The following is a 27,319-nucleotide window of genomic DNA, read 5'->3' as shown; positions in this document are numbered from 1 at the left end:
ACACAATGCAGATTAAATGGATGAGGGATCCAAGGATGTGCTGCTGGGAAAGGTGAGCAGAACCCAATCCATGCGAGGAGCAGGGCTTTAATCAAGTGACAGCAGTGTAAAACAGTCGTTAAAAAACCAGAAAAAGATGCACTGCTTTGTGACAAATCCATCATTAAATCTCTCTTCCCCCGCTCCCAAATCTCCCTGCTGCTCCTCCACAAAGGAAATTTCGCCTCATTTGCAGCACCCTCAGCCTTGGAGGCTGATTGAGACTGCTGGGTTTCTGTCAGGAGCTGCATCTCCCTCGTGTGTGCGGAGCTGAACGCTGCACTGCCAGCTCAGTCAAAGCCCGCAGCTGTCTGTCTGTCTGTCTGTCTGTCCGTCCCCAGCCTCTCCTGTTTATCTGCTTTGGGTTCTGGAGCCCGCTCTGCTCACAGGGACTCAGCCACACAGAGCAGCGCCTGTTCCCTGCAGGTGAATTCTTCTGCATCGCGGATTGTGACCGTGCTCCCAAACCCTCCTCTGCCTCCCTGAGCCTCTCTCCGCTGCTCTGAGGGCAGCAAAGCCCCTGGCCCCACAGGATGCTGTCCTGGGCTTGGCACAGGTGGGATTGAGAGGGGACCGTGTGACACTGGTGCTGTCCCCTCCCTGGGCTCTGCCGGGAGAAAGACACCAGTCTGGCATTGCCAGCCCTCCTGTGCCTCTCTCCGCTGCTGTCCCGGGTTTGGCATAGGTGGGATTGAGAGGGGAGTGTGTGAAATTGGCACTGTGTCCTCCCCGGGCTCTGCAGAAGGAAGGACATGAGCCTGGCACCCTCAGCCCTCCTGCGCCTCTCTCCGCTGCTGCTCTGAGCCTTCCTCAAGCCAGGGATCTCCAGCCCTGCCCTTGGCACAGCGGGGACTGAGAGGGGCCCCGTGTGACGCTGCCGCTGTCCCCTCGCTGTGCCCTGGCGCAGAGCCTGGCACCCAGCCCTTCTGCTTTCCTGTGCCTCTCTCTCCGCTGCTGTTCTGAGCCAAGCCCCTGGTCCCACAGGATGCTGTCCCGGGTTCGGCACAGGCAGGACTGAGAGGGACCGTGTGGCGCTGCCGCTGTCCCCTCGCTGTCCCCCGGGCCCTGTTCCCCAGCCCTGCGGGCGGACAGCCCCTCCCAGGGCTGCTCTCAGTGCTGCCACTGTTCCAGCCCCGCATTCCGCTCCTTCCCCCGCTCCCCAGAGCTCCCGGTGCCCTCGGCAGCAATGGGGCCATTGTGGGGGGCTGGGGGCCCCGGGGGCAGGGCAGGGCTGGGCATCGCCCCCTCCCCACCCTGCGGCAGCATCTCCTCCTGCTCCTTCTCCCTGCCCCTCTCCCCTCGCTGCCCCCCCGGCCCCGCCGTGTCAGGGGCTGGCTCGGAGCCTCCGCAGAAGGGCAGGTTAATACTCGGGGCCAGCGCTCTGCCCCGCACTCGCAGCCCGGCTCAGCCATGGCCAGGATTTGCTGTGCCCTGCTGCTCTCGCTGCTGCTGCTCCTGCACAGCCCGGCCGCCTGCGGGGCCCCGCCGCAGCCCCGCGGTGAGTGGGGACCGGGGCTGGGGGGCTGGCGGGGCTGGGGGTCCCTCTGTGCCTCCGGGGGACGGGGAAGGGTAAGGAGTGCCCAGCAACAGCCAGGGAAATGCAGGAGCTGCGTCCGGTGTGTCCCCAAGGCAGCGGGACATGGGGCTGGGATGGCTCCGTGGGGACAGCACGGGTGGCTCCGTGGGGACAGCACGGGTGGCTCCTGTGAGGACAGCACGGGTGGCCCGGTCACCCCTTGGCACTGGAGGAGGCCCAGGTGGGACAAGGGCTCTGCCTTCCCTCCCCTCTCCAGCTCCACAGGGGCTGGAGCAGGAGCTGGCCCAGCACCGGGGTCACCTCCCGAGCAGGAGGGCTGGCTCGGGTTGCTGGGAACGGGACTTTCCCTGGATTTCCTTCATCCGATCCTGAGCGAATCCTGCTCTGTTTGGCTTCCCGGGTGGGCAGCCAGGAGCAGGGGAGCTGCCTGCTCTGCAGCTTGCACGGGCTCCAAACCCAGCCTGGAATGAGGGCCAGCAAGGGATGGACACCCAGGGAAAAGGATGGACACCCCGGGCAGGGATGAACATCCGGGACAAGGATGGACATCCAGGGAAGGGATGGACACTGAGGGAAGGGATGGACATCCAGGGAAGGGATGGACATGCAGGGAAGGGATGGACATGCAGGGAAGGGATGGACACCCGAGGAAGGGATGGACATCCAGGGAAGGGATGGACACCCAGGGAAGGGATGGACACTGAAGGAAGGGATGGACATGCAGGGAAGGGATGGACACTGAGGGAAGGGATGGACATCCAGGGAAGGGATGGACATGCAGGGAAGGGATGGACATGCAGGGAAGGGATGGACACCCGAGGAAGGGATGGACACCCAGGGAAGGGATGGACATGCAGGGAAGGGATGGACACCAGCAAGGGTTGGACACCCAGGTCAGGGATGGACACCCAGGCAGGGATGGACACCAAGGGCAGGGATGGACACTGAGGGAAGGGATGGACACTGAGGGAAGGGATGGACACCCAGGCAGGGATGGACACTGAGGGAAGGGATGGACACCAGCAAGGGTTGGACACCCAGGTCAGGGATGGACACTCAGGTCAGGGCTGGACATGCAAGGAAGGGATGGACACTCAGGGAAGGGATGGGTGCCCAGGGAAGGGATGGACACTGAGGGAAGGGATGGACACTCAGGGAAGGGATGGGCACCCAGGGAAGGGATGGACACCCAGGGAAGGGATGGACACTCAGGGAAGGGATGGGCGCCCAGGGAAGGGATGGACACCCAGGGAAGGGATGGACACTCAGGGAAGGGATGGGCACCCAGGGAAGGGATGGATACCCAGAATAGGGCTGGACACAAAAGGAAGGGAGCGTCTGATCCTCGGGAGCATCTTTGTTCTTTCCCGGGCTCCAGGCAGCCCAGGGATTCCTGGATTTCTCCAGAAATCTGGCAGGAGAGGAAAACTCAGCTGCAAGGACAGACTTGTGGGAATTCAAAATGTTTGGACGGTGTGCTGATGATGGCTCAGCCACAGCCATGGGCAGCCTGAGCTGTGCAGGTGTGACAGTGACTGCAGAGGCACCTGGGGCTGAGGGAGAGGGGATTGCAGATAAACTGAGCCCTTTCTCCACAGGAATTTGGGAAAGGAGGGTTCTCTTTGCTGTGCAAAGAGAAACAGAGCAGTGACTGAGCTGAGCCCTGCTGTGAGCAGTCAGCTCTCTAAAATAAACCTCTTTTACTCCTGGGTTACTGAACTCTTCTCCCAGTGCTTTAATGGATATGACAAAGATGCCCTGAGAGGAATTTTCTGCTAAGTCAGGGCATTAATTCAGCTTTTCCTGAATGATTCCTAGTGTGGATATTTGTAAATATAGAGTAAGATTTTATTTCTGGTTTAATTTCAGTTTGAACTAAACTATGCTGAGTCAAGGTGCCAATCAAAGCAAGCGACTGTCACCCCCTGCAGAGAATGGGCCTGTCCTGCAGACCCTGACTGTGGCTGAAATCCCAAAAATCTCCCACCTGGTATCCCTCCTTTACTCTTCCCTTCTCTGAAATAAATTCCACTCTCATAAAAAGAGCTTGAAAATGTTATTTAGGGCCAAATCACAGAGCAGAAATAAATAAAATAGATAGACTTCAAAATTTCTATTGGCTCCAGCTGTTCTTACAGAAATAAAATAACTTCTGCTGCTTGGTTTGTCACTAAATCCAGGGATGATTCATCAGCACAAAGGGGGACCTGTGTTTTATTTCTGGAGGAATTAATTGAGCCTTTCCCTGGACCTTCATTTCTCACCTGTAAACTGGCCCCCCCTGGAACAGGGATTCCAGTGCTGCAGATGGATCTCCCTGGGAGTTTTCCTTCCTTTGCAATGAATTATGGGGGGAAAATGAAATTCATCCATATGGGAACATGTTAGATTGGATTGTGGTGGGAATTAGAGTTCCTGACAAAGTGACCACTGCCTGCTTTGCTCCCACCTTCCCAGACCTTTCTGGAGCAGATTCAGCCTTGATGCCTCTCAGGAAAGAAACCTGATTATTTCATTTACAGATCCATCACTGAGTATTTATTTTTATCTGCCTCAAAGACTGAAAGACCCATTAGATCTCACACTGAGGACCAGCTGTAATATTTATGCCATCATTTGGAGCTGATTTGTTGGCCCAAAAGCTCCCATTTAAAAATCTGTCCACAGAAATCTCCTTTATGACAGGAACTCCCTGGGCCCTGCAGAAATCAAATATTAACAGAGCACTTGACAGAGACAGGCTAAATGAGAAGAAAAAAATTAAAAAGAACAGGATGCCATAGATGTGCTGGAGGAAATGGGGCCATTCATTTAGGAAATCATAAAAAAACACCAGGCTTTTTTTTTTTTTATGTCTTGCCACAGCTGAAAATGAAGATGGAAAATGGCATGAAAGCGAGAAATTAAAACAATAATAATAATAACAATTTATTCAGTTTGTTGCATTGCTGATGCCTCCTGATAGCCTCTCCTTTTCACTGTGGGTATTTATGGGGCTGTAGAGATTAATTATCTATTATTAATTATCAATTATGGGTTCCAGATTTCTCTGTTGTTTCCCCCTGACAGATGTGAACCAGCTCTGTGCTGTTACTGGGGTTTATTATTGGTGCCATCATGGGGGAACAGGGCTCTGGCTCCTGCTGTGCTGGGAATGTTAACCCTTGACCTGGGAATGTTGTTCCCAATCCCAGCTGATTGCTGAGTCTTGTGCCTGGTGCTGGTCCCATTCCCATTGACTGACACCTGTGGGGATTGGTTATCCAGGTCTGAAGTGCAGTAATTCCTTTCCAGCCTTTTTTTGGATGCAGAAATGCAGCTCAGGTTTCAGACCACAGCTGCTTTATCCTTCCTTCCTTCCTTCCTTCCTTCCTTCCTTCCTTCCTTCCTTCCTTCCTTCCTTCCTTCCTTCCTTCCTTCCTTCCTTCCTTCCTTCCTTCCTTCCTTCCTTCCTTCCTTCCTTCCTTCCTTCCTTCCTTCCTTCCTTCCTTCCTTCCTTCCTTCCTTCCTTCCTTCCTTCCTTCCTTCCTTCCTTCCTTCCTTCCTTCCTTCCTTCCTTCCTTCCTTCCTTCCTTCCTTCCTTCCTTCCTTCCTTCCTTCCTTCCTTCCTTCCTTCCTTCCTTCCTTCCTTCCTTCCTTCCTTCCTTCCTTCCTTCCTTCCTTCCTTCCTTCCTTCCTTCCTTCCTTCCTTCCTTCCTTCCTTCCTTCCTTCCTTCCTTCCTTCCTTCCTTCCTTCCTTCCTTCCTTCCTTCCTTCCTCCTTTCCTCCTTTCCTCCTTTCCTCCCTCCGTCCCCCCATGCTGCCATTCCACAAATTTATCCCTCCCTCCTTCTCTCTGTGCTGCCCTAGGCAGATGAGGTTTCCTCAGAGACAGCCTGGGTGACAAGAGACACCCTGCTCACCACATGTCCATGTTACCCCCCAGGAACTCATCTTCTTCCCTAGAAAACCATTAAGAACATTTAAAATATTCAGTTAAAGCTGTGAAACAGAGAACGGACCAAAACCTGATCCTCGTCTCCACCCAGTGCTGCTTTACCAGCACCAATCTCTTCTTCTCAGGACACTTTTCCTTTGACACTTCCCCTTTGATTTCCCCTCTGTCCCTGCTGTCCCCAGGCACCCTGTGCAGGACCAAGCCCACGGACCTGGTGTTCATCATCGACAGCTCTCGCAGCGTGCGGCCGCACGAGTTCGAGAAGATCAAGGTGTTCGTGTCGCGCGTGATCGAGGCGCTGGACGTGGGCCCCAACGCCACCCGCGTGGGCATCATCAACTACGCCAGCGCCGTGCGCAGCGAGCTGGCCCTGCAGGGCCCCCAGAGCAAGGCGGCGCTGCTGCAGGCCGTGCGCAGGATCCAGCCCCTCTCCACGGGCACCATGACCGGCCTGGCCATCCAGTTTGCCGTCAGCCGCGCCTTCAGCGCCGCCGAGGGCGCCAGGGGCAGCGCGCCCGACTTCAAAAAGGTAAAATGGGGCTGGTTCCTCCAGCTCCTCGCTTGGGACTCGTGGTGGAGTGGTTGGGAAAAGCAGAAAGGTGGTTTTTTTTAGGTTTTGGTTGTGTGTGACACCTGAGGGTTGATTGTCGCAGGTGGAAACCTCTGGGAGGAGCAAATGGGAGGTTTGAAAACCTCCAGGAAGTTCATGTCCCTCAATTCTTATTGGAAACATCTGGGAGGTGCAAATGGGAGGTTTGAAAACCTCCAGGAAGTTCATGTCCCTCAATTCTTATTGGAAACCTCTGGGAGGTGCAAACGGGAGGTTTGAAAACCTCCAGGAAGTTCACACCTCTCAATTCTTCTTGGAAACCTCTGGGAGGTGCAAATCCCTCAATTCTTGAAAACCTCTGAGAGTTTCACACCTCTCAATTCTTGAAGACCTCTGGGAGGTTCAAACATCTCCAGTCTTCTTGGAAACATCTGGGAGGTTCAAACATCTTAATTCTGCTTGGAAACATCTGGGAAGTTCAGACCTCTCAATTCTTCTTGCAAACCTCTGGGAGGTTGAAACCTCTCTATTCTTGGAAGCCTCTGGGAAGTTTAAACTTCTCAACTCTTTTTGGAAACCTCTGGGAGGTTCAAACCTCTCAATTCTTGAAGACCTCTCTGGGAGGTTCCAATCTCTCAATCCTTGGAAACCTCCAAGAAGTTCAAACCTCTCAATTCTCCTTGCAAATCTCTGGGAGGTTGAAACCTCTCAATTCTTGGAATCCTTTGAGAAGTCCAAACCTTTCAATTCTTGGAAACCTTCAAGAGGTTCAAACCTCTCAATTCTGCTTGGAATCCTCTGGGAAGTTCAAACTTCTAAATTCTTGAAAACTTCTAGGAGCTTCAGATCTCTCAGTTCTTGAAAAATCTCTGGGAGGTTTAAACATCTTAATTCTTCTTGAAACTCATCTTTGGGGCTTAGTGAAAGAAAATACAAAACTCATTATAACACAGTCAGTCTTTGTCTCAGTTTTTGTTCTAAATGCAGTCTGACAGCTGCTCACAGCATTGGCCGCTGCTGCAGATTGGAGAGACATTTCCACTGAGCTGTCCATGAAAGTGCTGGGTCCTCATCTCTGGAATCTCTTCCACACCATTCAACATCCCTCTCTCTTCATGCACTCTTTTCCTGCTGTCAGACAGGTCCCCCAAGCCCTGCTGTCTCCTGTCACCTCTGGTTGTGTGGAACAAACTGCCCTGGATTTCCAGGCTCTCCCTGAAACCTTTCCATGACAGCTGAAAGAGCTGGAGCAGTGAGCTTTGGAATGATTTATCCAAGGCATTAAAACAAAGGGGAAAAAAAGGAAAACACTCCTTGTTTCCCTCTTGCCTTCCACTCTGGAGCTGATCCATGAGGCAGAATCACAGAAGGAGGTTGGGAGGGGTCTCTGGAGCTGACCCTGATCTCCAGCGGGGCTGCCCAGGACCATGCCCAGGTGGCTTTTCAATGTCTGCAAGGTGGAAAACTCCACAACCGTTTGTGTTCTTGGTTCCCTGGTTATTTTTTCACTTTTCCCCTCTGTCTTGAATTCCAGCCATCTTTTCCCTTCTGCTCAGGGTGACCCCATCCCCTGCCTGGGAAGAGGAACAGGTCGTACAGGGATTTAGGGAGGTGAAGCTTCCAGAAACACCGGACACGGTCCTTGCTCCTTCCCACAGCAGAAATCCAACAAATCCTCGTGCAAATCTGGTTGTCAACATCCCAAAACATCACACGGTGCTTTGCTCTTGCTTTGTGCAGCAAATGTCACCCTGGGGCAGGGAAAAGCACAATTTGTTTCTGGAGGAGCTCCGAGAAAAACCTGCTCCCACCTTCCTCAAAACCCGCAGGAAGCCCAATTACTTCCACCTTATCTTTTAGGGAAGAACAACAAATAAATTGGCAAATTGCTGAGCAAATCCAGGGCTTTATGCAGCTTCCTGCCTGATTCTCCTTGGAGCCTGCTGGAACACCACGTTCCCAGGGCATAATGAGCCATCACTCCCTCATTAGCTGGGAAATGCCAGCCCGGGCTGGGGATAGCTGGGAATGCTCAGGAATGCTCAGGAATGCTCGAGTGTGTGAGATAACCAGGAATAAATTGCATCAGACCACGCGGGATTTCGGTCTGACAGAAGGATGAGGAATCCAGAATGTCAGGAATTCACAGGGAAAGCTGCTGGTTAAATGAGCAAAAGGTTTGACCTTGAAAAGCAAAATTTCTGAGTTTTCCCCGGGTAAAACTGAGGATCAGGGCAAAATCCAGCTGTTGGAGGCAGCAGAAGCTTCACTTTTCATAATTCCCCTCAAATGGCTGAGCAGTGCCAACCTCCCCAGGATCCAGAGGCTGCTCCTTCCCTCAAGGCCTTTCCCAAACCAGGCATGCACCAGGACTCAGCTTTTTCAATGGCAGGGAATTACAGAGATACTCAGACTGCAAATAATTTGGAGGTAGGTTTGAAAATAGTAATAATAAAAAAGTAAAAAAGGGACATTTTTTCATATTGACTCAGGCTGGATGCAGGGAAAATATTTATGGTACGAATCCTAGGAAAAAAACAGGAATTCCTGATGATTGGGTTAACCAAATGTGATATTAAGAGAGATTTTTACACTCTTTCTGTCAGGTTGTCACAGACAGGTGCCCTGGCTTCCTCTCACTGTTACATTTGTTTTCCCCATGGGTTCTCTGATTAATTCCCAATCCCGACTCTGTATGCAGAAGTTTTGTTTTCTCCAACAGCAGAGCAGAAAGCAATGTGAACTTTGAATCCTTTCTGGCAGATTTCCACACAGAGGCATTATAAGGATCTTCCCCATCACATCCACGTGTGGAATGGACTCTGCAGCCCCACCCCATCTGGGGTTTATCTGGGCTTGGGTTTAGCTGGACTCAAGCTTAGCTGAAGATGGAGAGGAGCAGATAAAACCTGGAGAATTTCTTGATTTAGGAAGAAAATTGCAGGAGGACACATGGCTGCTGACAGGACCTGCTGGCAGGGTTTGGTGCCTGATTCGATAACTCTTCTGTTCCCTGATTTGATAACATCTCTGATCTCTGATTTGATTTGATAACTCCTCATTCCCTGATTTGATAACTCCCCTCATTCCCTGATTTGATGACTCCTCTGATCCTGGATGTGATATCTCCTCTGATCCCTGATTGGATAACTCCTCTCATTCCCTGATTTGATATCTCCTGTGATCCTTGATTTGATAATGCCTTGCTCCCTGATTTGATGACCCCTCTGATCCCTGATTTGATAACTCCCCTCATTCCCTGTTTGATAACTCTCCTCATTCCCTGATTTGATAACGCCTCTGATCCTTGATTTGATGACTGCTCTGATGTCTGATTTGATATCTCCTCACTCCCTGATTTGATATCTCTTCCCATTCCCTGATTTGATGACTCCTCTCATTCCCCGATTTGATAACCCCTCCAATCCCTGATTTGATAACGCCTCTGATCCCTGATTTGATATCTCCTGTGATCCCTGATTTGATAATGCCTTGCTCCCTGATTTGATGACCCCTCTGATCCCTGATTTGATAACTCCCCTCATTCCCTGTTTGATAACTCTCCTCATTCCCTGATTTGATAACGTCTCTGATCCCTGATTTGATGACTGCTCTGATGCCTGATTTGATATCTCCTCACTCCCTGATTTGATATCTCTTCCCATTCCCTGATTTGATGACTCCTCTCATTCCCCGATTTGATAACCCCTCCAATCCCTGATTTGATAACGCCTCTGATCCCTGATTTGATATCTCCTGTGATCCCTGATTTGATAATGCCTTGCTCCCTGATTTGATGACCCCTCTGATCCCTGATTTGATAACTCCCCTCATTCCCTGTTTGATAACTCTCCTCATTCCCTGATTTGATAACGCCTCTGATCCTTGATTTGATGACTGCTCTGATGTCTGATTTGATATCTCCTCACTCCCTGATTTGATATCTCTTCCCGTTCCCTGATTTGATGACTCCTCTCATTCCCCGATTTGATAACCCCTCCAATCCCTGATTTGATAACGCCTCTGATCCTTGATTTGATATCTCTTCCCATTCCCTGATTTGATGACTCCTCTCATTCCCTGATTTGATAACCCCTCCAATCTCTGATTTGATATCTCCTGTGATCCCTGATTTGATATCTCCTGTGATCCCTGATTTGATAATGCCTTGCTCCCTGATTTGATGACCCCTCTGATCTCTGATTTGATAACTCCCCTCATTCCCTGTTTGATAACTCTCCTCATTCCCTGATTTGATGACTCCTCTTATTCCCCGATTTGATAACCCCTCCAATCCCTGATTTGATAACGCCTCTGATCCTGGATTTGATATCTCCTCCGATCTCTGATTTGATGACTCCTCTGATCCCTGGTTTGTTATCTCCTCATTCCCTGATTTGATATCTTCTCTGATCCCTGATTTGATGGCTCCCTGCCCTCCATGCTCTGGGGTCTCTCCCCGGAGCCCCTGGCGCTGCTGGCGCTGCTCGGGCGGAGCAGCCCGGCTGGAGCTGAGGCTGAGCCGAGGGCTCTCTCTCCTGGCAAAAGGCTCCACTGCACGCACGGATCCAATCCCACCCCAGGAAAACCCCGGAGCTCCTTGGGCACATCCATTCCCCCACACCTGCCACAGGGGCTGCTTTGCCTTGTTTTTGTCACACTAGAAGAGCAAGGCTTGAATTTGTTTATTTTTCCCCCGTGGAAGCACCAGTTGCAGAATTATGATGCTCCTGGGAATTTTTAATTGTGCAGCCCTTAGGAAGTGCAGAAAAACAGCTGAAAATAGATTGCAAAGCTCCACATTTTTCTTTTTTCTCCTGGTTTTTACAGAGGGAAAGCTCTTTCCCCATTCTGCATTCCAGCCCAAGCCATTCCTTTGGAGTCAACAGTGGTGTCACAATAAATTGGTTGTAAGGAAAAGTGGCAGGGGCAGAAGAATTGGCAAAGAGCCAATTCAGGTCTTGTGACAAAGTCTCTTTCAGAAGAAAAATAAAGAGGGAAAGGGATAAACCAGGAGCAGGACTCTGGGAGGCTTTTAGCTGGTTCAAGGCACCATTAATCCAAGCTGAAATCCAGTTCCCACTTAAACCAGCTGCCACTTTAATGCTGGGGCTAGCAGGGGTGGGGTTTAATCCCTGCTGTTTATTTGGAACAGAGAATCACAAATCCTGGCAGGCCCTGACACACAGTGTGACCTCAGGCCTCTTCCCCTCTTTCCCCATGGAGATGGTTCCAGTTCCATCCTTCAGCTCCTCCACCTATAAATGGGATGAGCCTTCATCTCACATTTCCGTGGCATTTCCTGAGAGGCTGTGAAGGCCCACACTCAGCTGGGCTTGTCCGGAGTGTCCTGAAGATCTTCAGTTTGGCTTGAGCTCAAGTTTGGCCATGAACAACATACATTTTAATTTAATCTTCTTAGAGGAGGATGCACCAGTTGTCCCTTGGTGAAACCACCAGTCCCTGGCTTGCCCCTTGGTGAAGCCATTCAATCAATGGCGATTGTTCTTTGGTGAAACCATCAATCCCTGGCACTTGCCCCTTGGTGAAGCCATCAATCCCTGGTACTGTCCCTTGGTGAAACCATTGATCCCTGGCATTGTCCCTTGGTGAAACCATCGATCCCTGGCATTGTCCCTTGGTGAAACCATCGATCCCTGGCATTGTCCCTTGGTGAAGCCATCAATCTTTGGCAGTTTAACTTTTCCAGCTCAGAAAGAAACTAATTCCACCTTAAAAAGAACATGGTTTGTGTGATCTCCAAAGAATGGGAAAAGCTGGTGGGATTCCCTTTTCCCTTAATTTTAGAAATGCAAACCCTTCCCTCGTACCCCAGCCTGTCCCACCAGCATTCTGGGAACACAAACAAGGATCCCAGTGCCCAGGCAGGCTGTCCCGTCCCATCCCATCCCATCCCATCCCATCCCATCCCATCCCATCCCATCCCATCCCATCCCATCCCATCCCATCCCATCCCATCCCATCCCATCCCATCCCATCCCATCCCATCCCTCCCCTGCAGGTGGCCATCGTGGTGACGGACGGGCGGCCCCAGGACGGGGTGCAGGACGTGTCCGCCCGGGCCAGGGCCGCGGGCATCGAGATCTTCGCCATCGGCGTGGGCAGGGTGGACATGGGCACGCTGAGGCAGATGGCCAGCGAGCCCCTGGACGAGCACGTGGACTATGTGGAGAGCTACAGTGTCATTGAGAAGCTGACCCACAAGTTCCAGGAGGCTTTCTGTGGTGAGTCCTGGCCAGGGCAGCTGGAATTGGGAATGGTTTGGGTGGGAAGGACCTTGAAGCTCTGCAGAGAATCCTGGAATGATTTGGGTGGGAAGGGATTGGAGAGCACATCCCACCCCATCCCTGCCATGGCAGGGACACCTCCCACTGTGCCAGGTGCTCCAGCCTGGCCTTGGGCACTGCCAGGGCTCCAGGGGCAGCCACAGCTGCTCTGGGCACCCTGGCACAGCCCAAACCTCTCTAACCAGGCCTTGCCAGGCTACAAACCCCCTGTGGCAAATGGCACTGGGGGCACCTGGAACCAGCCAGGAAATCATTCTTTCCTTTCCTTTCTCCATTTGCTGCAATGGGTTTTGGTGCTGGTTTCCATCCTTGGTTCAGGAATGTGAATGCCAGAGTGGTTTGGGTGGGAAGGGATCTTCAATGGCAGCTGATTGCAGCCCAGGGACACCTGCCACTGTGCCAGGTGCTGCCAGCCCCAATGTCCAGCCTGGCCTTGGGCACTGCCAGGGCTCCAGGGGCAGCCACAGCTGCTCTGGCAATTCCAGCCCAGCCCCTGCCCACCCTGCCAGGGAACAATTCCCAATTGCCAAGATCCCATCCAGCCCTGCCCTCTGGCACTGGCAGCCATTCCCTGCCTCCTGTCCCTCCATCCTTGTCCCCAGTCCCTCTGCAGCTCTCCTGGAGCCCCTTCAGGCCCTGCAAGGGCTCTGAGCTCTCCCTGGAGCCTTCACCCTGTGCCAGGGCCTGCCCACCCTCACAGGGATGGATTCCTTCCCAGTATCCCATCCATCCCTGCCCTCTGGCAGTGGAGAGCCATTCCCTGTGTCCTGTCCCTCCAGACCCTTTTCCAAAGTCCTGCTCCAGCCTTTCCCATGGAAGTTTATCTGTGACCACCCTTCTCCCCTCTGCTTCCTTGCTTCCCTGCAGGATCAGAGCCAGGGGCTCTTTGAAGTTGCCTTTCCAGAACTGCAGGGTTTTGTTCAGGGGATTTCAGGTTTTGGTTAAAGAAATCTCCTGATTTCACTGGCACTGGAGAGTTTGTAAACACTATCCACACACTCCTGGAGGCACTGGAAAACAACCTGGAGAAGAGGGGTTTAGCACACTGAAATCACACCCTTTTGGGGCAGTGGAGAGAATTTGTTTTGTATTTCCCCCCACCAGAATTCCCAGTTCAGCTGGGGTGGTCCCAGTTCCTGTCAGAGGCTGAGCTGCCTTTGCCTAAAGCTGCTTTTGGGGTTGGAAGCCTTGTGGGGCAGGAATCTCTCCTGGCTGGAGCAGGATCTAATTCCTGTCTGCACAGCACATCAAAGGAGCCTGAGCATCCTAAAAACATCATCTTCAAACCAAAATCTTATAAAAACAGCATCCTAAAACTGCCATCCTATGAAAACAGCATGCTAAAACCACCATCCTATAAAACCACCATCCTCCAAACTCAATCCTCCAAACCCCATCCTACAAAAACAATATCCTACAAAACAGCATCCTGCAAACACCATCCTACAAACACCACCCTAAAATGCAGCTTTGCTCCTACAGGAGCTGCTGAAGGACTGAGAATGTTTTATTGCTTCCAAATGTGCCCCAAGGCAGCAGGAATGGGCCATAAATTCCCATTTTCTGTCAACAGGAGAGGCCCAGGGGCCTTTCCCTGGAAGGAAAAACGTGTGGCAACACTTCGTGAAAGGTGTGATCCACCTGGAACTCCAAACACACGCGGCTGGGCCTGGAGATCTCCCAGTTTCTGACAGGTGTAAAATCTCCTGGTCCAGCTCCAAGGCTGAAAGTGATGAAGGGGAGCAGCTTTTTGTCATGGAAATTTGGCTCCTCTGTGGAAAGGAGGGAAATTTCAGCTACAGAGTGAGCCGTGGATTATCCTCAGGTGATAGCACAGAATGAGTCAGGCATTACCAGGTGTCACTGCAGCAGCAGCTCATGGCAGAGGGGACAAACACCTCAGACAAAGGGAGGGAGAGAGACAGAATTTGAGGAGTGGAATCCAGGCAGTGAACGTTTGTTTCTCTGGGCTGCCCTGGGATCAGGAGGCAGCAGCAGTGCCGAGGCCTCACAGTGTGGTTTGAAGCTGTGGGGAAAGTCCTTCCTGTGCCTCCCTGTGCAGATGGCAAAGCTCTTCCCATGGGAAAGCCCTGGGAGGTGAGGGAAGCCCTCAGGGCTGATGCAGGGAGCAGAGGACAGCCCTGGGGGAATGCCCGAGTCCCTGTTACCCTGCTCTGCATGTGCAGCTGCCCTAAACCATGCCAGGGATGGACCCAGACCCCCTGCTCGGACACAGCACAGGATCTGCGGGACTGAGAGCAGGGAAAAGTGCTTCCCACAGTGCCAGCAAACTCATGGGGACACGGGAAACCCTTGGTGCTCCAGCCTGTGGTGAGATTAACCAAAGCACTGAACCACAGGCAGCTCCAGGGGCACTGAAATTCCCAATGATCTGGGCTGGAACAATCTACCAGTGCTGGCACAGTCACTGGAAGTGGAAAGGCCAAAAAAATGTACAGAATATGAGTAGAGCAGAACACAAATGGCTCAAAATAACAAACCTGAGCTCAGAAAGACTCAGCTCCACCTCCCATTCGTTCACTACAACCCAGTGCCTGGATTTCTGCACATTTTCCCTGGCATTTGTAGCTGAATTTTCCTCCCCAGCCCTGTTTGCTCTGGAGTTTGTTTGCCATCTTCAGTGTGACAGCACTGTCACCCCCCAGCTCCCGGTGCTGCCACTCAGCTGCTGCTTGCTCAGCATCCTCAGAGCCACAGCAGGGCAGGAGGGGCAGCAGGAGGGTTTGGAGAGCAGGGATCTGAGAGCTGCACATGCAGAGAGAGCTCTGAGGTGAATCCCAGGTGTGTTCACACATGAATGCTGTGCAGGAAGGGCAGCTGAGCTCCCTGCTCAGGATTGTACTGCAGAGCTGCAAAAATTGGGCACTGGCCAGCCTGGGGGGCAGCTGGGACTCAAAGCTCACCCGGGAGCTTTGCAGAGTGAGGAGTGCTGTGATTTGCCCCACACCCAGCTGGGTTTGCCCTCAGGGAAGATTTCCAGTCCTGGCTGTGCCTTGGAGCATCGAGACTTGTGGGAATTTCTTCCTTGTCTTTGTGCCTGTCTTGGTTTGAACAGCCAGGTGCCTACTGAGGAAGGCAGGAACCTTCCCTGAAATGGAAAATGCAAACCTCCTCCCTCTAAATTATTGTAATTTTGAAATTAAGGGGCTCTCAGGCAAAGATATGGGAATAACAGTTCTTTATTAGGGAAAAACTAAAAATAAAATAAAAATAAAATAAAAATGCAGTAATACAAAACAACCCTGCCAGAGTGAGAGCAGGCCCTGGCACGCTGTGGCTCAGGCTGGTGGCACAGCCCCATCCCATGGGGGCTCAGCCCTCCTGCAGTGCCAGCTGTGGCTCTGCTGCAGCAGGGATCCTGCACAAGGGGGGAGTTTTCCTCTGCAGCTCCAGGGCTGCTGCAGATGGGCCTGGGCTCCCTCTGGCCATGCAGGGCAGCAGAAAGCTGCTCCTCTGGCAGTGCAGGGGGCAAAGGCTGCTGTGCTGTGCCAGGCTCAGATTGCATCCAGGCAGGAATGCTTGGCTCCTCCCCTGGGCGGGGCATCTGCCCATGGGATGCTGGAATTGGATCAGCCCTGCAGGGACACTCAGTGGCTATGGACAGCAGAGATCTCCTGGAGGGAGGATTGGCTGTGGGAGAGATGAAGAAAACTGCCCCAAGAACAGCAGAGAACTGCCCCAGCTCTGACAGGTGGGCACAGAACACACAGCCCCATTTCCAGCCTCAGACTCTGCCTCAGCACTGTCCAGACTCAATGAGCTGTGTCCCATTGCAAAGCAGAGTTAATTATGGGGCCAGTGTGGGGCTGTGCAGAGCTGGGTGTGGGTGGGGAGGCCCCTGCTTGAAGCCACCCCCTCCTCTCCTTGCAGTGGTGTCTGACCTGTGTGCCACGGGGGACCACGACTGTGAGCAGGTGTGTGTCAGCACCCCAGGGGCCTACAGGTGTGCCTGCAGGGACGGCTTCAGCCTCAACAGCGACGGCAAGACCTGCACTGGTACGTGATGGCTCCCTGAGGGGATGGTGGTGACAGCACTGGGATGGTCTCCTCAGGGAAGGCAGACAGGGAAACCCTTCTCTCACAAGCCAGAATCACTTTCAAAACATTGCTGTGCTCTCTTGTTGAGTTTTCATTGATTAACCCTCAGCAATAAATGGCATTAGGGTTCTATTTTCCTACATCATTTATTGAGGCCTTTGCTGCTGTTTTCTTCTGCCTTCTCATCTTTTCCTTCAGCTTGCAATGGTGGCTTGGGGTCTGCTCTGGATCTTGTGTTCCTCATCGATGGCTCCAAGAGTGTGAGGCCTGAGAACTTTGAGCTGGTGAAGAAATTCATCAACCAGATCGTGGATTCTCTGGAGGTGTCGGACAAGCAGGCGCAGGTGGGGCTGGTGCAGTACTCCAGCTCCGTCCGGCAGGAGTTCCCCCTGGGCCAGTTCAAGAGCAAGAAGGACATCAAGGCAGCAGTGAAGAAAATGTCCTACATGGAGAAGGGCACCATGACAGGCCAGGCTCTCAAGTACCTCGTTGACAGCTCCTTCTCCGTCATCAACGGAGCCCGGCCCGGCGTCCCCAAGGTGGGGATTGTCTTCACTGATGGGCGCTCACAGGATTATATCTCAGATGCTGCCAAGAAAGCCAAGGACTCAGGTAGGGCTCCTCAACTCCCTGGGGCTTATTTCTCCCTTGGCCCAGGCAGGACTTTTTCCCTGGATCTGTGTCTTGGGATACACACAGATTATACTGAGTAATTCTGGGGAGATATTCCCTGGCTATCCTTGCTCGCAGAGAATCTGGAACACCTCAGTCTGGGTGTCAGGTGTACCTTGGTTTGCTAAGAGCTGGTTTTAGTTCCCCTGTGTGTCTTTGGAGGAGTTTCTGCTGGTCAGGGTGGAGTTTGGGATGGACAGGGTGGAGTTGGGATGGGATGGACAGGGTGGAGTTGCAATCCCTGGAATGAGATGGACAGGATGGAATTCCACCCCCTTGGGATGGGATGGACAGGGTGGAGTTTTGCCCCGTGGAATGGGATGGACAGGGTGGAGTTTTACCCCCTGGAATGGGATGGACAGGATGGAGTTTTGCCCTGTGGAATGGGATGGACAGGGTGGAGTTCCACCCCCTTGGGATGGGATGGACAGGGTGGAGTTTTGCCCCCTGGAATGGGATGGACAGGGTGGAGTTCCACCCCCTTGGGATGGGATGGACAGGGTGGAGTTTTGCCCTGTGGGATGGGATGGACAGGGTGGAGTTGCACCCCCTGGAATGGGATGGACAGGATGGAGTTTTGCCCTGTGGAATGGGATGGACAGGGTGGAGTTGCACCCCCTGCAATGGGATGCACCCAGGTCTAATTGCTCCACACAAATGTGGAAGGAAGCTGCGGGGGGAATTTGGAATTTGGAGGTTTCAGCACCATTAGGGTTGGACAGGGCTTGGAGCAATCTGGGACGGTGGAAGATGGTGGAGCAGAGGAGCTTTAAGGTCCCTCCTAACCCAGCCCTTACCCACTCTGGGATTTGTCTGGGGCTGGTCAGGAAGCCCAGCCCAGCACCAGAGGCACACAATGAACCCCAAAGCAAGGACAACTAACCCCAGGGTTTGTAGGGCCAGCACCAGAGGCCCAGCCCAGCACCAGAGGCACACAGGGGCAAACACAACCAACCCCAGGATTTGTAGGGCCAAGTGTGGCTGGGCTGCATCAGCCTCAAGGCCTGGAAAAGGCAGAGAAAAAGCAACAAAACAATAAACAAAGCCCAGACATGGGTTAAGGAGGAACCTCGGGCACATTAATATGGATTTTTCCTCAGCTACTGTTGTAGGAAAAACACTCAGTGGCCACACACTGATGGATTCCTGTGCCTGAGCCCCATGAAATATTAATGCCTTGAGAGCTGCCCCTCTGCTGACCCTCTGAGCACATTCCCAGGCTCTGACACCCCGTGTTAAATGCATCCAGCCCCTGGGAATTTACTCAGGAATTGCTGAATCCTTCCCTTCCTTTTAACTTCGCTCTCCACCACTAGATGGGACTCGGGGCCAGCACATAACCAGAAAGGTCAGGGAGCTCGTGAAAAACCAATGTTTACAAAGCACTCTGACATCTTATGGGGCTGTTCAGCTCTTATAAAACAAAAGGTTCTTATGAAGTGCATTTATAGAATTTATTCCTCTCTGGTGATAAAACTTTGTGCCTTGTCTCTCTCTCCTCTCTTGTCCCTGCAAGGAAATCTCTTATCTGTCCATGAGTTATTGCTGTGGGATAAACAAGTGCTTAAAATGAAACTGCAAAATTGTTCAGTGAGCTGAGCCTCGGCAAAACAACACATATTGGATATATCCAGAGAAAGAAAGGCACAAAGGGGATCAGGGAAACATTTCCTGTGCCTGGGCATGGACAAGTAGAGACAAGTATTTCAAATCAGGGCTAATTAATACCACCCAAAATGGGAAAATTACATTTCAGTTCAACAGAAACAGGTTTAATGCAGATCAATCTCCTGACAGAGCAGGACAAGTTGTGAACTCCCAGTGGGGGCAATTTTGGACAGAGACTCAGCTCAGTTCTGCTCCACTGCAGGAGGACTTTGCCACTCAGGGGCTCGTTAACAGGGATGATTAACAGTGGCTGAGCTGTTCTGGAAACTCCCACAGGTCCCTTTTGCTACATTATTACTTCCATACCAGAGGGATGGTGTTACCATCACCTGCCCTTTCTTGCATCTCCAAAACCTTGCTCTTGTTGTCATTGGTGGGGAAATTCTACTTAAACTCTGTCTGCAAAAATATTTTGGCCCCTGTTTGACGTGGCTGAAAGGAGCATCTCCAAAACCTTGTTCTTATGGCCACTATGCCCATGGCCTGGTAAATTTTAATAAAATTTCTTCCTATAAAATCATTTTTGGCCTGTTTGACCTGGCTGAAAGGAGTCTGGAATAGTGGGGGTGGAGGGGGTGTCACAATCCGTCCTTATGAACGGGTTTTGTGATGGTTCATGGATTTGATCTCAGGGTGCAAAAAACCAACATGGCACAGGGTATAATAATAAAGGTGCAGTAATAATCAAAACAAATGCACCTTTATTTAATGACCATAGCAAAATGCGATAGAGGGATTAAGGGAGAGAAAAGATAGAGAAAGAGAGAGAAAGAGGGGGATATAGCTACCAAACGTAGAGACAAAGTCCTTTGGTCCAGTCCAGTCGAGGATCCGCCTGTTTTGTCAGGGAGATCTCAAAATCTCTCTCTAACTCAGAGGTTTTTATTATGATAATTCTATTGGAAATTGTGAGGCGGGAGGGGGGAAACAGATACAATAAGGAATAGATGTAGCAGGCAGTCCATGTTCTCAGCAGTAAACGAGAGCCGTTGTATTTGTGGTCCAGCGGTCACAACCTGCAGGCAAACATCTCGCTTTGGCCAGCTTGCCTGCCCCACACACCTGCCCCGGGCTGGGGGTTTCAGTCCCAGTCCTTGGGAGGAGCAGAGGGGCCTTTGCACATGGGGGTTCCATGTCTCAGTCCTTGGGAGGAGCAGAGGGGCCTTTGCACATGGGGGTTCCATGTCTCAGTCCTTGATGGAGAGGGGCCTTTGCACATGGGGGTTCCGTGTCTCAGTCCTTGATGGAGAGGCTCCTTACATCCCAGTCTGTCTGACACGGTTGTAAAACAGGTGAGGGTCTTCTGTGGGAGACCACCTGAAACTCAGGAGAAGTCCAGCCAGGGGAGAGGTGGGACAGCTCCCAAGGCTGTTGTTGCAAAAAGGGCACGGTGCCCCCTTCTTCTTCTCATTGGGCTCAGTGCAGCATACAGCAAACACCTGTGAACAATAGCTTAGCACTGTGCTCTCAGGTCTCAGGACCTTGTGGCATGTGACTTTCTCCTACAGAGAAGACAGGGGAGTCTTCTCTTCAGTGGTCCTCAAATGACAATCGTGAGGCAGATGAGGGAAAATTCAGACAGACTCTCACAGGGGGCAATTCTCAGTGAGGATCTGGAGCTGTGTGGGGCTGGGGGCTCAGGGATGCCCAGCCTGGCAGGGTGGCCCCGTGGTGCTCACAGGATCCCGTTCCTGGCAGGATTTCGGATGTTTGCCGTGGGAGTGGGCAACGCTGTGGAGGATGAGCTGAGGGAGATCGCCTCAGAACCCGTGGCTGAGCATTATTTCTACACTGCTGACTTCAGGACCATCAGCAAGATCGGGAAGAAGCTGCAGATGAAGATCTGTGTTGGTGAGAGGGGGCTGGGGTTCAGCCACAGCATCTGAAGGGTGGAGCAGAGGGGGGAAATGCCCCTCCAGAACCCACCAGGTGAAGATCTGTGTGGTGAGAGGGGACTGGGATGGAGGGGCTTTGTCCCAGTGTTTGAAGGCTGGAGCGGAGAGATGAAAATGCCCTTGGAGAAGCTGCAGGTCTTCAGTCTGTGTAGGTGAGAAGGGATTGGGATGGAGCAGAGGGATGGGAATGGCGTTGGAGAAACTGTAGATGGAGATCTGTGCTGGTGAGAGGCAATGGGGATGGAGGGGTTCAGTCAAGGCGGGAGTGGAGGGATGGAAATGCCCTTGGAGAAGCTGCAGGTCTTCAGTCTGTGTTGGTGAGAGGGGATTGGGATGGAGCAGAGGGATGGAAATGGCCTTGGAGAAGCTGCAGATCGTCGATAAGGACCCTTGGTAAGAGAGGACTGGTGAGAAAAATGATGCTCACTTCCAAAAATGTAAAAGGTTTATTAAAACCTTATCAAATCCACAACAGCAGACTGAATAGAGAAAACATTACAGCACCAGGAGCAGAGGATGTTCCCCACCATGTGCTCACCCACACCATGGAGGTTTCACCTTTTAACCCTTTGGCCCCCCAAAGCTCTATCCATGGACTCCTCCTTCCCTGCCCAGGGGTGGAGATCCCTGCCTGACACCTGGATTGGGGGGCAGCTGCTGCCATGGGCACGAGTGACCCTCCCCAATGTCCCAAACCCAGGGCACCCCTGAGAACAACACAAGGGGGTAAAACACAACTATAAATCTATAAAACTTCTCTTAACATATTCATAATATTTGCCTTTTAGTTGTGAGAGTCAGCCATTTAGTGACTCATTTATCCCAGCTGGGATGGAGGGGTTCAGTCAGTGTTCAAGGCTGGACAGAAAGGGTGGAAATGCCCCTGGAGAAGCTGCAGCTGAAGGTCTGTGCTGGTGGGAGGGGGACTGGGGAGGGAGGGGTTCAGTGACAGCATTTGCAGCCTGGAGTAGAGGGATGAGAAGGGAGGGGTTCAGTGACAGCATTTGCAGCCTGGAGTAGAGGGATGAGTATGCCCTTTTAGGTGGATGTGATAAAAATCTCCAGTTGCCAGTGTGTGGAGCTGGCAGAACACACGGGAGCATCAGGAGACATTGATATTTTGGGTGGTTACCTGAGGCAAAGCAGCCTCCACACCTCAGACGTGTCCCCCTCTCCCAAATCTCCATCGCCTTCCTTTCTCCTCCACCTTTCTGCCCTTCTTTTTCTTCAGAAATGATGAATTTATCTCCAGGTTCCTTAAGATGGGATTTCCTTCCCTCCTGGAGAAGCTGGAGAGGGATAATCCCCATGTCTGCAGAGCCAGGATTGCAAGGCAGAGACTCTTTGACAAGTCTCATTAAAAAAATTAGGATCCATCCAAGAACAAAGGATGGGATATGTATGAAACCCCCAACAAATTGTACTTTAAAATCGTTCAAATACATTTAATCTTCAGCCTTCAAAGAAAAAAGTAAATTTCAGAAAAACTGTTTGTTCGTAAAATATTAATTTGGATAAATATGTTTACATTTAAGTATTAAAATAAAAAGGAAGGCAAGGAGATATTTGCATTTTTTCCATGCCCAGTGCCAGCTTGTATTTCTCAGCAGCTGCCATAAAATCTTCTGGTAATCTCCAGCTTTAGGTTACACCTGGCTAGTTTAGACCTGTTGAGTTTTGGTGTAAGTGATTAATTTCCTTTAAAAATTCTGTCTTTTATTTACTCCTCCTTTGCTCAGCTCAGAGTGGCCTTGTAACCCCTCCCTTTCTTTCCCAGGCATTTTTTTCCTTCTGTTCCAGTCTGAGTTAATTTTCCTTGAAGAACAGATGTAAATTAGTGACATAAATTAGCAAAGTGATTAACGCTCGTGGTTCCACCCCCTCAAGGAGTGGAGTTACTGAAGCAAAGCTCAAAGCAGTCCTGATGGCAGCAGTGCCTCCAGTTTTTATTGGATCTTGCTGGGGAGACAGAGGTTGGTTTTATTTGGTCAAACTCCAATTTTAGGGCAAACTTGAAGCATCAGGAGCAGAGCTCAGTGGGTTTCCAGAGAGATGGAAACCCAGTAAAGACTTCCATGGCTAGAATAACAGAAAAATGTGACATTCTCTGTTCATCTGAGGTTAAACTAGAATACATCAATCAGATAACTAGAAATAATTATATTTTGATTTCCTTCCTGTTTCTGACATAGAAAATAAGAATTGTGCTGTTTCACTGGGCTCGGGGATTTTGATTAAATCCATTTTTTTTGTGCCACTCATCCTCTTGCTGTTGTGACCCGCAGAGGAAGATCCGTGTGAGTGCAAATCCATCATGAAGTTCCAGACCAAAGTAGAAGAGCTCATCAACTCCTTGCAGCAGAAACATATCCTTTGGGAGTGTGGCCAGGACTGGGTGGGCTGGCGATGCAGAGGGACCCTGGGGAAGGTCAGTCCTGGGGGAGGGAGTTGGGTGGGGGCTCAGGAAGGTGGGAATGAGGCACCGGGGGGTGAAATCTGGCACTCAGAGCTCCAGGCTGGTGACAAGGTAGGGGAGGGTTGAAAGTTGGATTTGATGGTCCTGGAGGACTTTTCCAAGCTTTTCCAAGCTCTGGGCTTCTGGGATTGTGGGGAGATGGGTCCTGAGGCAGCGGGAATGGGAGGCAGGGTGTTCCTTCAGAGCAAACGTCCAACACAAATTCTTCACGGACTGCAGGGACAGAGGGATATCACAACACCTCAGAGTGTAGGAGGGTGGTGTGGATAATCCAGATGGACACATCCCCCTGTGATGGTGGTCACAGGGGTCTTAGGATGAGGGAAGAGACGTAGATCTGACTCTATGTTACAGAAGGCTGATTTATTAATTTATTATACATATATTATATTTTATCATATATATATATATTTTTATTATATATATTAAAACTATACTGAAAGAATAGAAGAAAAAGCTCTCATCAGAAGGCTGGCTAAGAATAGAAAAGAATGATAACAAAGGTTTGTAGCTTGGACAGAGAGAGAGCCAGCTGACTGTGATTGGCCATTAATTCCAAACATCCACATGAGACCAATCCCAGATGCACCTGTTGCATTCCACAGCAGCAGATAATCCTTGTTTGCATTTTGTTCCTGAAGCCTCTCAGCTTCTCAGAAGGAAAAAAATCTCCAAGAAGGATTTTTAATGAGAAGATGTCTGTGACATCCACCCATCCCAGGTTCTCCCTGGCCAAAACTCAGTGCTGGGAGATAAATCCTGATGGGATTGTTCCCAGGAAGCATCTCCAGCCAGGGGAGTTGGATCCCATCAGAACCCACCTGGTGGGACTGAGTCCTGCCATGCTGGGCCTTTCACTAAGTGGCAGAAAGAGAGAAAAATCCACCAAAAAATTGTGAGTAGGATGAAAACTTTTGAGAAACAGAATTCATGGAGCCTCGGGGTGGCTCGCAAGGGCAGGGGAGATGTCTCACCACTGAGGATCAGGAGAGGATCTAATTTTAAAAGGAACATTCTGATTTCTTCACACATTTCTGAGCCCTGCTGTGGCACAGCTCAGTTCCTCCTCCCAGGAGTGAGATCTGGGTGAGATTTGTGACCTGTGTGGTCCAGAGGCCACGGGAAGTCACAGCTCCCACCTGGTGGGTGGCTCTCCAGGCGCACCATGAACAGGAATCAGTGAGAGGAGCAGAAAATTGTTCTGGAACGCCAGGAAAAGCTCTTGCTGCTCTTCTCAGGGTCAGGGGCTCTGTCAGCCCCTCCTTTCCCTCCTCCTCTGGGAGTGAGCCTGGGCAGTGGGAGGATGTGTGAGCACAGGAGCTGCTTCCTGCAGGGAGCTCCACCAGCCTGGGAGCTCTGGGAAACCAGAGGGGATGGGCACAGATCCCCTCTGCTGCTGCTCCCGTCCTTGCCCAGCCTGGGACTGGGGAATTATTGAGTGGTTTGGGTGGAAGGGACCTTAAAATTCCTCCCACCCCACCCCTGCCATGGCAGGGACACCTCCCACTGTGCCAGCCCAGCCTGGCCTTGGGCACTGCCAGGGCTCCAGGGGCAGCCACAGCTGCTCTGGGCACCCTGGCACAGCCCAAACCTCTTTAACCAGGCCTTGCCAGGCTACAAACCCCCTGTGGCAAATGGCACTGGGGGCACCTGGAACCAGCCAGGAAATCATTCTTTCCTTTCCTTTCTCCATTTGCTGCAATGGGTTTTGGTGCTGGTTTCCATCCTTGGTTCAGGAATGTGAATGCCAGAGTGGTTTGGGTGGGAAGGGATCTTCAATGGCAGCTGATTGCAGCCCAGGGACACCTGCCACTGTGCCAGGTGCTGCCAGCCCCAATGCCCAGCCTGGCCTTGGGCACTGCCAGGGCTCCAGGGGCAGCCACAGCTGCTCTGGCAATTCCAGCCCAGCCCCTGCCCACCCTGCCAGGGAATAATTCTTTCACAAAATCCCATCTAAATCTCTCCTCTTTTAGTTAAAACCTTGGCCCATCACTCTGTGCCCACATAAAAAGTCTCCCTCCCAGCACTCCCAGAAAAATTGCTGCTTTTCCTCCTTAATTCCTCCTCACTGGAAGCTGTGGCCAAAAGAATCGAAGCCCTGGAGAACAAGATCATCTAAAACCCCACTCCAGCAGTTTTTCACCTCCTTCCCAAAGTAACAGAACCAGAACTGCTCCATTTTTCAGGGAGGGCAGCTCAGCCCCAGGGCTCTGGGCAGCTTTTATTAAGGTCTAGGCTACCTGCATTTGTTTAAAAGGAAGAATTATTACAGTAGAGCAGACTTTGTATAAAGGGCAGAGCACAGGGTGTGACTGAGAGTTAGACCAGGCTCGAGTTTCTGCATCCTATAGAGTGCATATATTCAAAGAAAAAAAACCTTGAAAGATTTTTTATTTAAAGCTTAATATATATACAGTGTGTTACTGAGTACTTGATGATGAGTTCTGTGAATCCTCTGCTGCAGCTTTTGATCCTATGCATGAAATAATTTAATTTAAAAGTCAGAGTGACTCAGAGTCACCCTCAGCTGCTGGGTGTAAAGGCCGAGGCTGAGCTCCTGGTGGTTGTCAGTGATTAAGGTCAGATGAGGTTTAGTCCTCATCTGAGTGTGCTCTGTAGGCTGGGCCAGGCTGCTCCTGCCTGGGCTCCTCCTGAGCTCTGGAACTGGAACGGGAAAAGCTTTCTCAGCAGTAAATGTGGCAGTGTCCCAGTGCCTGGGCTGCGCCTGCTCTGGGTGATGTGCAGGGACCTTCTGTGGCCCTGAGTGCCACCAGCCAGGAGATGTCCCCTGCTCTGGGTGACCCTGACATTGTGCCAGATCTGTGGCTCTGAGTGCCATGAGGCACGAGATGTCCTCTGCTCTGGGTGACCCTGACCAGGCTCAGGAACCCTCTGTGCCTCTGTCACCAGCCAGGAGATGTCCTCTGTTCCAGGTGGCCCTGACATTGTTTCAGGTCTGTGGCTCTGAGTGCCACCAAGCAGGAGATGTCCCCTCCTCTGGGTGATGTACAAGGACCCTTTGTGGCCCTGAGTGACAGCAGCCAGGAGATGTCCCCTGCTCTGGGTGACCCTGACCAGGCTCAGAAAGCCTCTGTGGCTCTGCCACCAGCCAGATGTGCTCTGCTCTGGGTGACCCTGACATTGTGCCAGGTCTGTGGTCCTGAGTGACACCAGCCAGGAGATGTCCCCTACTCTGGGTGACGTGCAGGGGACCTTCTGTGGCCCTAAGTGACACCAGGCAGATGTGCCCTCCTCTGAGTGACCCTAACATTGTGCCAGGTCTGTGACCCTGAGTGCCACCAGCCAGGAGATGTTCCCTGCTCTGGGTGACCCTGACATTGTGCCAGGTCTGTGGTCCTGACTGACACCAGGCAGGAGATGTCCTCTGCTCTGAGTGACATGCAGGAACCTTCAATGGCCCTAAGTGACACCAGCCAGATGTGCTCTGCTCTGGGTGACCCTGACATTGTGCTGGGTATGTGACCCTGAGTGACACCAACCAGGAGATGTGCCCTGCTCTGTGTGACCCTGACATTGAGCCAGGTCTGTGGCTCTGAGCACATCTGACAGGAGATGTGCCCTGTTTTGGGTGACCCTGACGAGGCTCAGGGACCCTCTGTGGCTCTGCCACCAGCCAGATGTGCCCTGCTGTGTCCCCACACCCTCAGCTGGAGCTCCAATCCATCCCCCAGCCCGGGAATGCTGCTGGAGGTGCCCTGGGCTCAGAGCCTTGGTCCCTGCACCCTCCCAGGCTCACCCCAGACCTCAGAGCAGCTCCCAGACCTCGGGGCACCTGCCAGGCTCAGCCCAGACCCTGCAGACTCTGCTGCTCCAGGATTCCCTGGCAGTGTGGGCTGGGAGCACCTCAGGCTGTCCCTGCAGCTGTACCTGGCCATGGATCCCCACGGATGCCTCGGGGGAGGTTGATGGGGCTTTATGGGTTTCTTTACGGGGTTTTATTTTTTGTATCAAAATATTTATACTTGAGACTACGTGAGAAAAGCTTTTCGGGGTGTCTTGGCCCGTTCAGAAGCGTCACCAGAGCAGATGTGTTTTGGTTTTGGGGGAATATTAAAAGTTTGCTGGAAATTTGGGAAGGCAGTGTCGTCCTTTGTGTGAGTGCTGAGGAGGTTGCCTGACAGCAGCAGCTCCCCAAAGGCCCATTAGCAGGAGGGAAT

At 51.8% G+C, this 27,319-nt stretch overlaps 1 protein-coding gene across 1 annotated transcript; it reads left to right on the top strand.

Annotated features, from left to right (window-relative positions):
- The first annotated feature begins 1,449 nt into the window (after window positions 1-1,449).
- On the top strand, window positions 1,450-25,827 carry MATN1 (matrilin 1). Its single transcript, XM_063177343.1, has 8 exons — window positions 1,450-1,537; window positions 5,696-6,042; window positions 12,086-12,308; window positions 16,263-16,388; window positions 16,629-17,042; window positions 20,469-20,621; window positions 22,951-23,031; window positions 25,211-25,827. The coding sequence occupies exons 1-8, from the start codon at window positions 1,450-1,452 to the stop codon at window positions 25,258-25,260; spliced, it is 1,482 nt and encodes a 493-aa protein (XP_063033413.1). The 3' UTR covers window positions 25,261-25,827.
- The last annotated feature ends 1,492 nt before the right edge of the window (window positions 25,828-27,319 follow it).

The sequence above is a fragment of the Melospiza melodia genome, chromosome 27, assembly GCF_035770615.1.
Source record: "Melospiza melodia melodia isolate bMelMel2 chromosome 27, bMelMel2.pri, whole genome shotgun sequence".
Classification (NCBI taxonomy): Eukaryota; Metazoa; Chordata; class Aves; order Passeriformes; family Passerellidae; genus Melospiza; species Melospiza melodia.
The sequence above is the reverse complement of the archived record's forward strand: the minus strand, read 5'-3'. Positions and strand labels throughout refer to the sequence as shown.

What these genes read in the sequence shown, in the direction of transcription:
- MATN1 (XM_063177343.1), top strand. Translation starts at nt 1,450, where the DNA reads ATGGCCAGGATTTGCTGTGCCCTGCTGCTCTCGCTGCTGCTGCTCCTG. An exon ending in GTTCCAGGAGGCTTTCTGTG is followed by an intron (nt 12,309 to 16,262) that starts GTGAGTCCTGGC and finishes CTCTCCTTGCAG; the next exon opens with TGGTGTCTGACCTGTGTGCC. An exon ending in CAACTCCTTGCAGCAGAAAC is followed by an intron (nt 23,032 to 25,210) that starts ATATCCTTTGGG and finishes ATTCCTCCTCAC; the next exon opens with TGGAAGCTGTGGCCAAAAGA.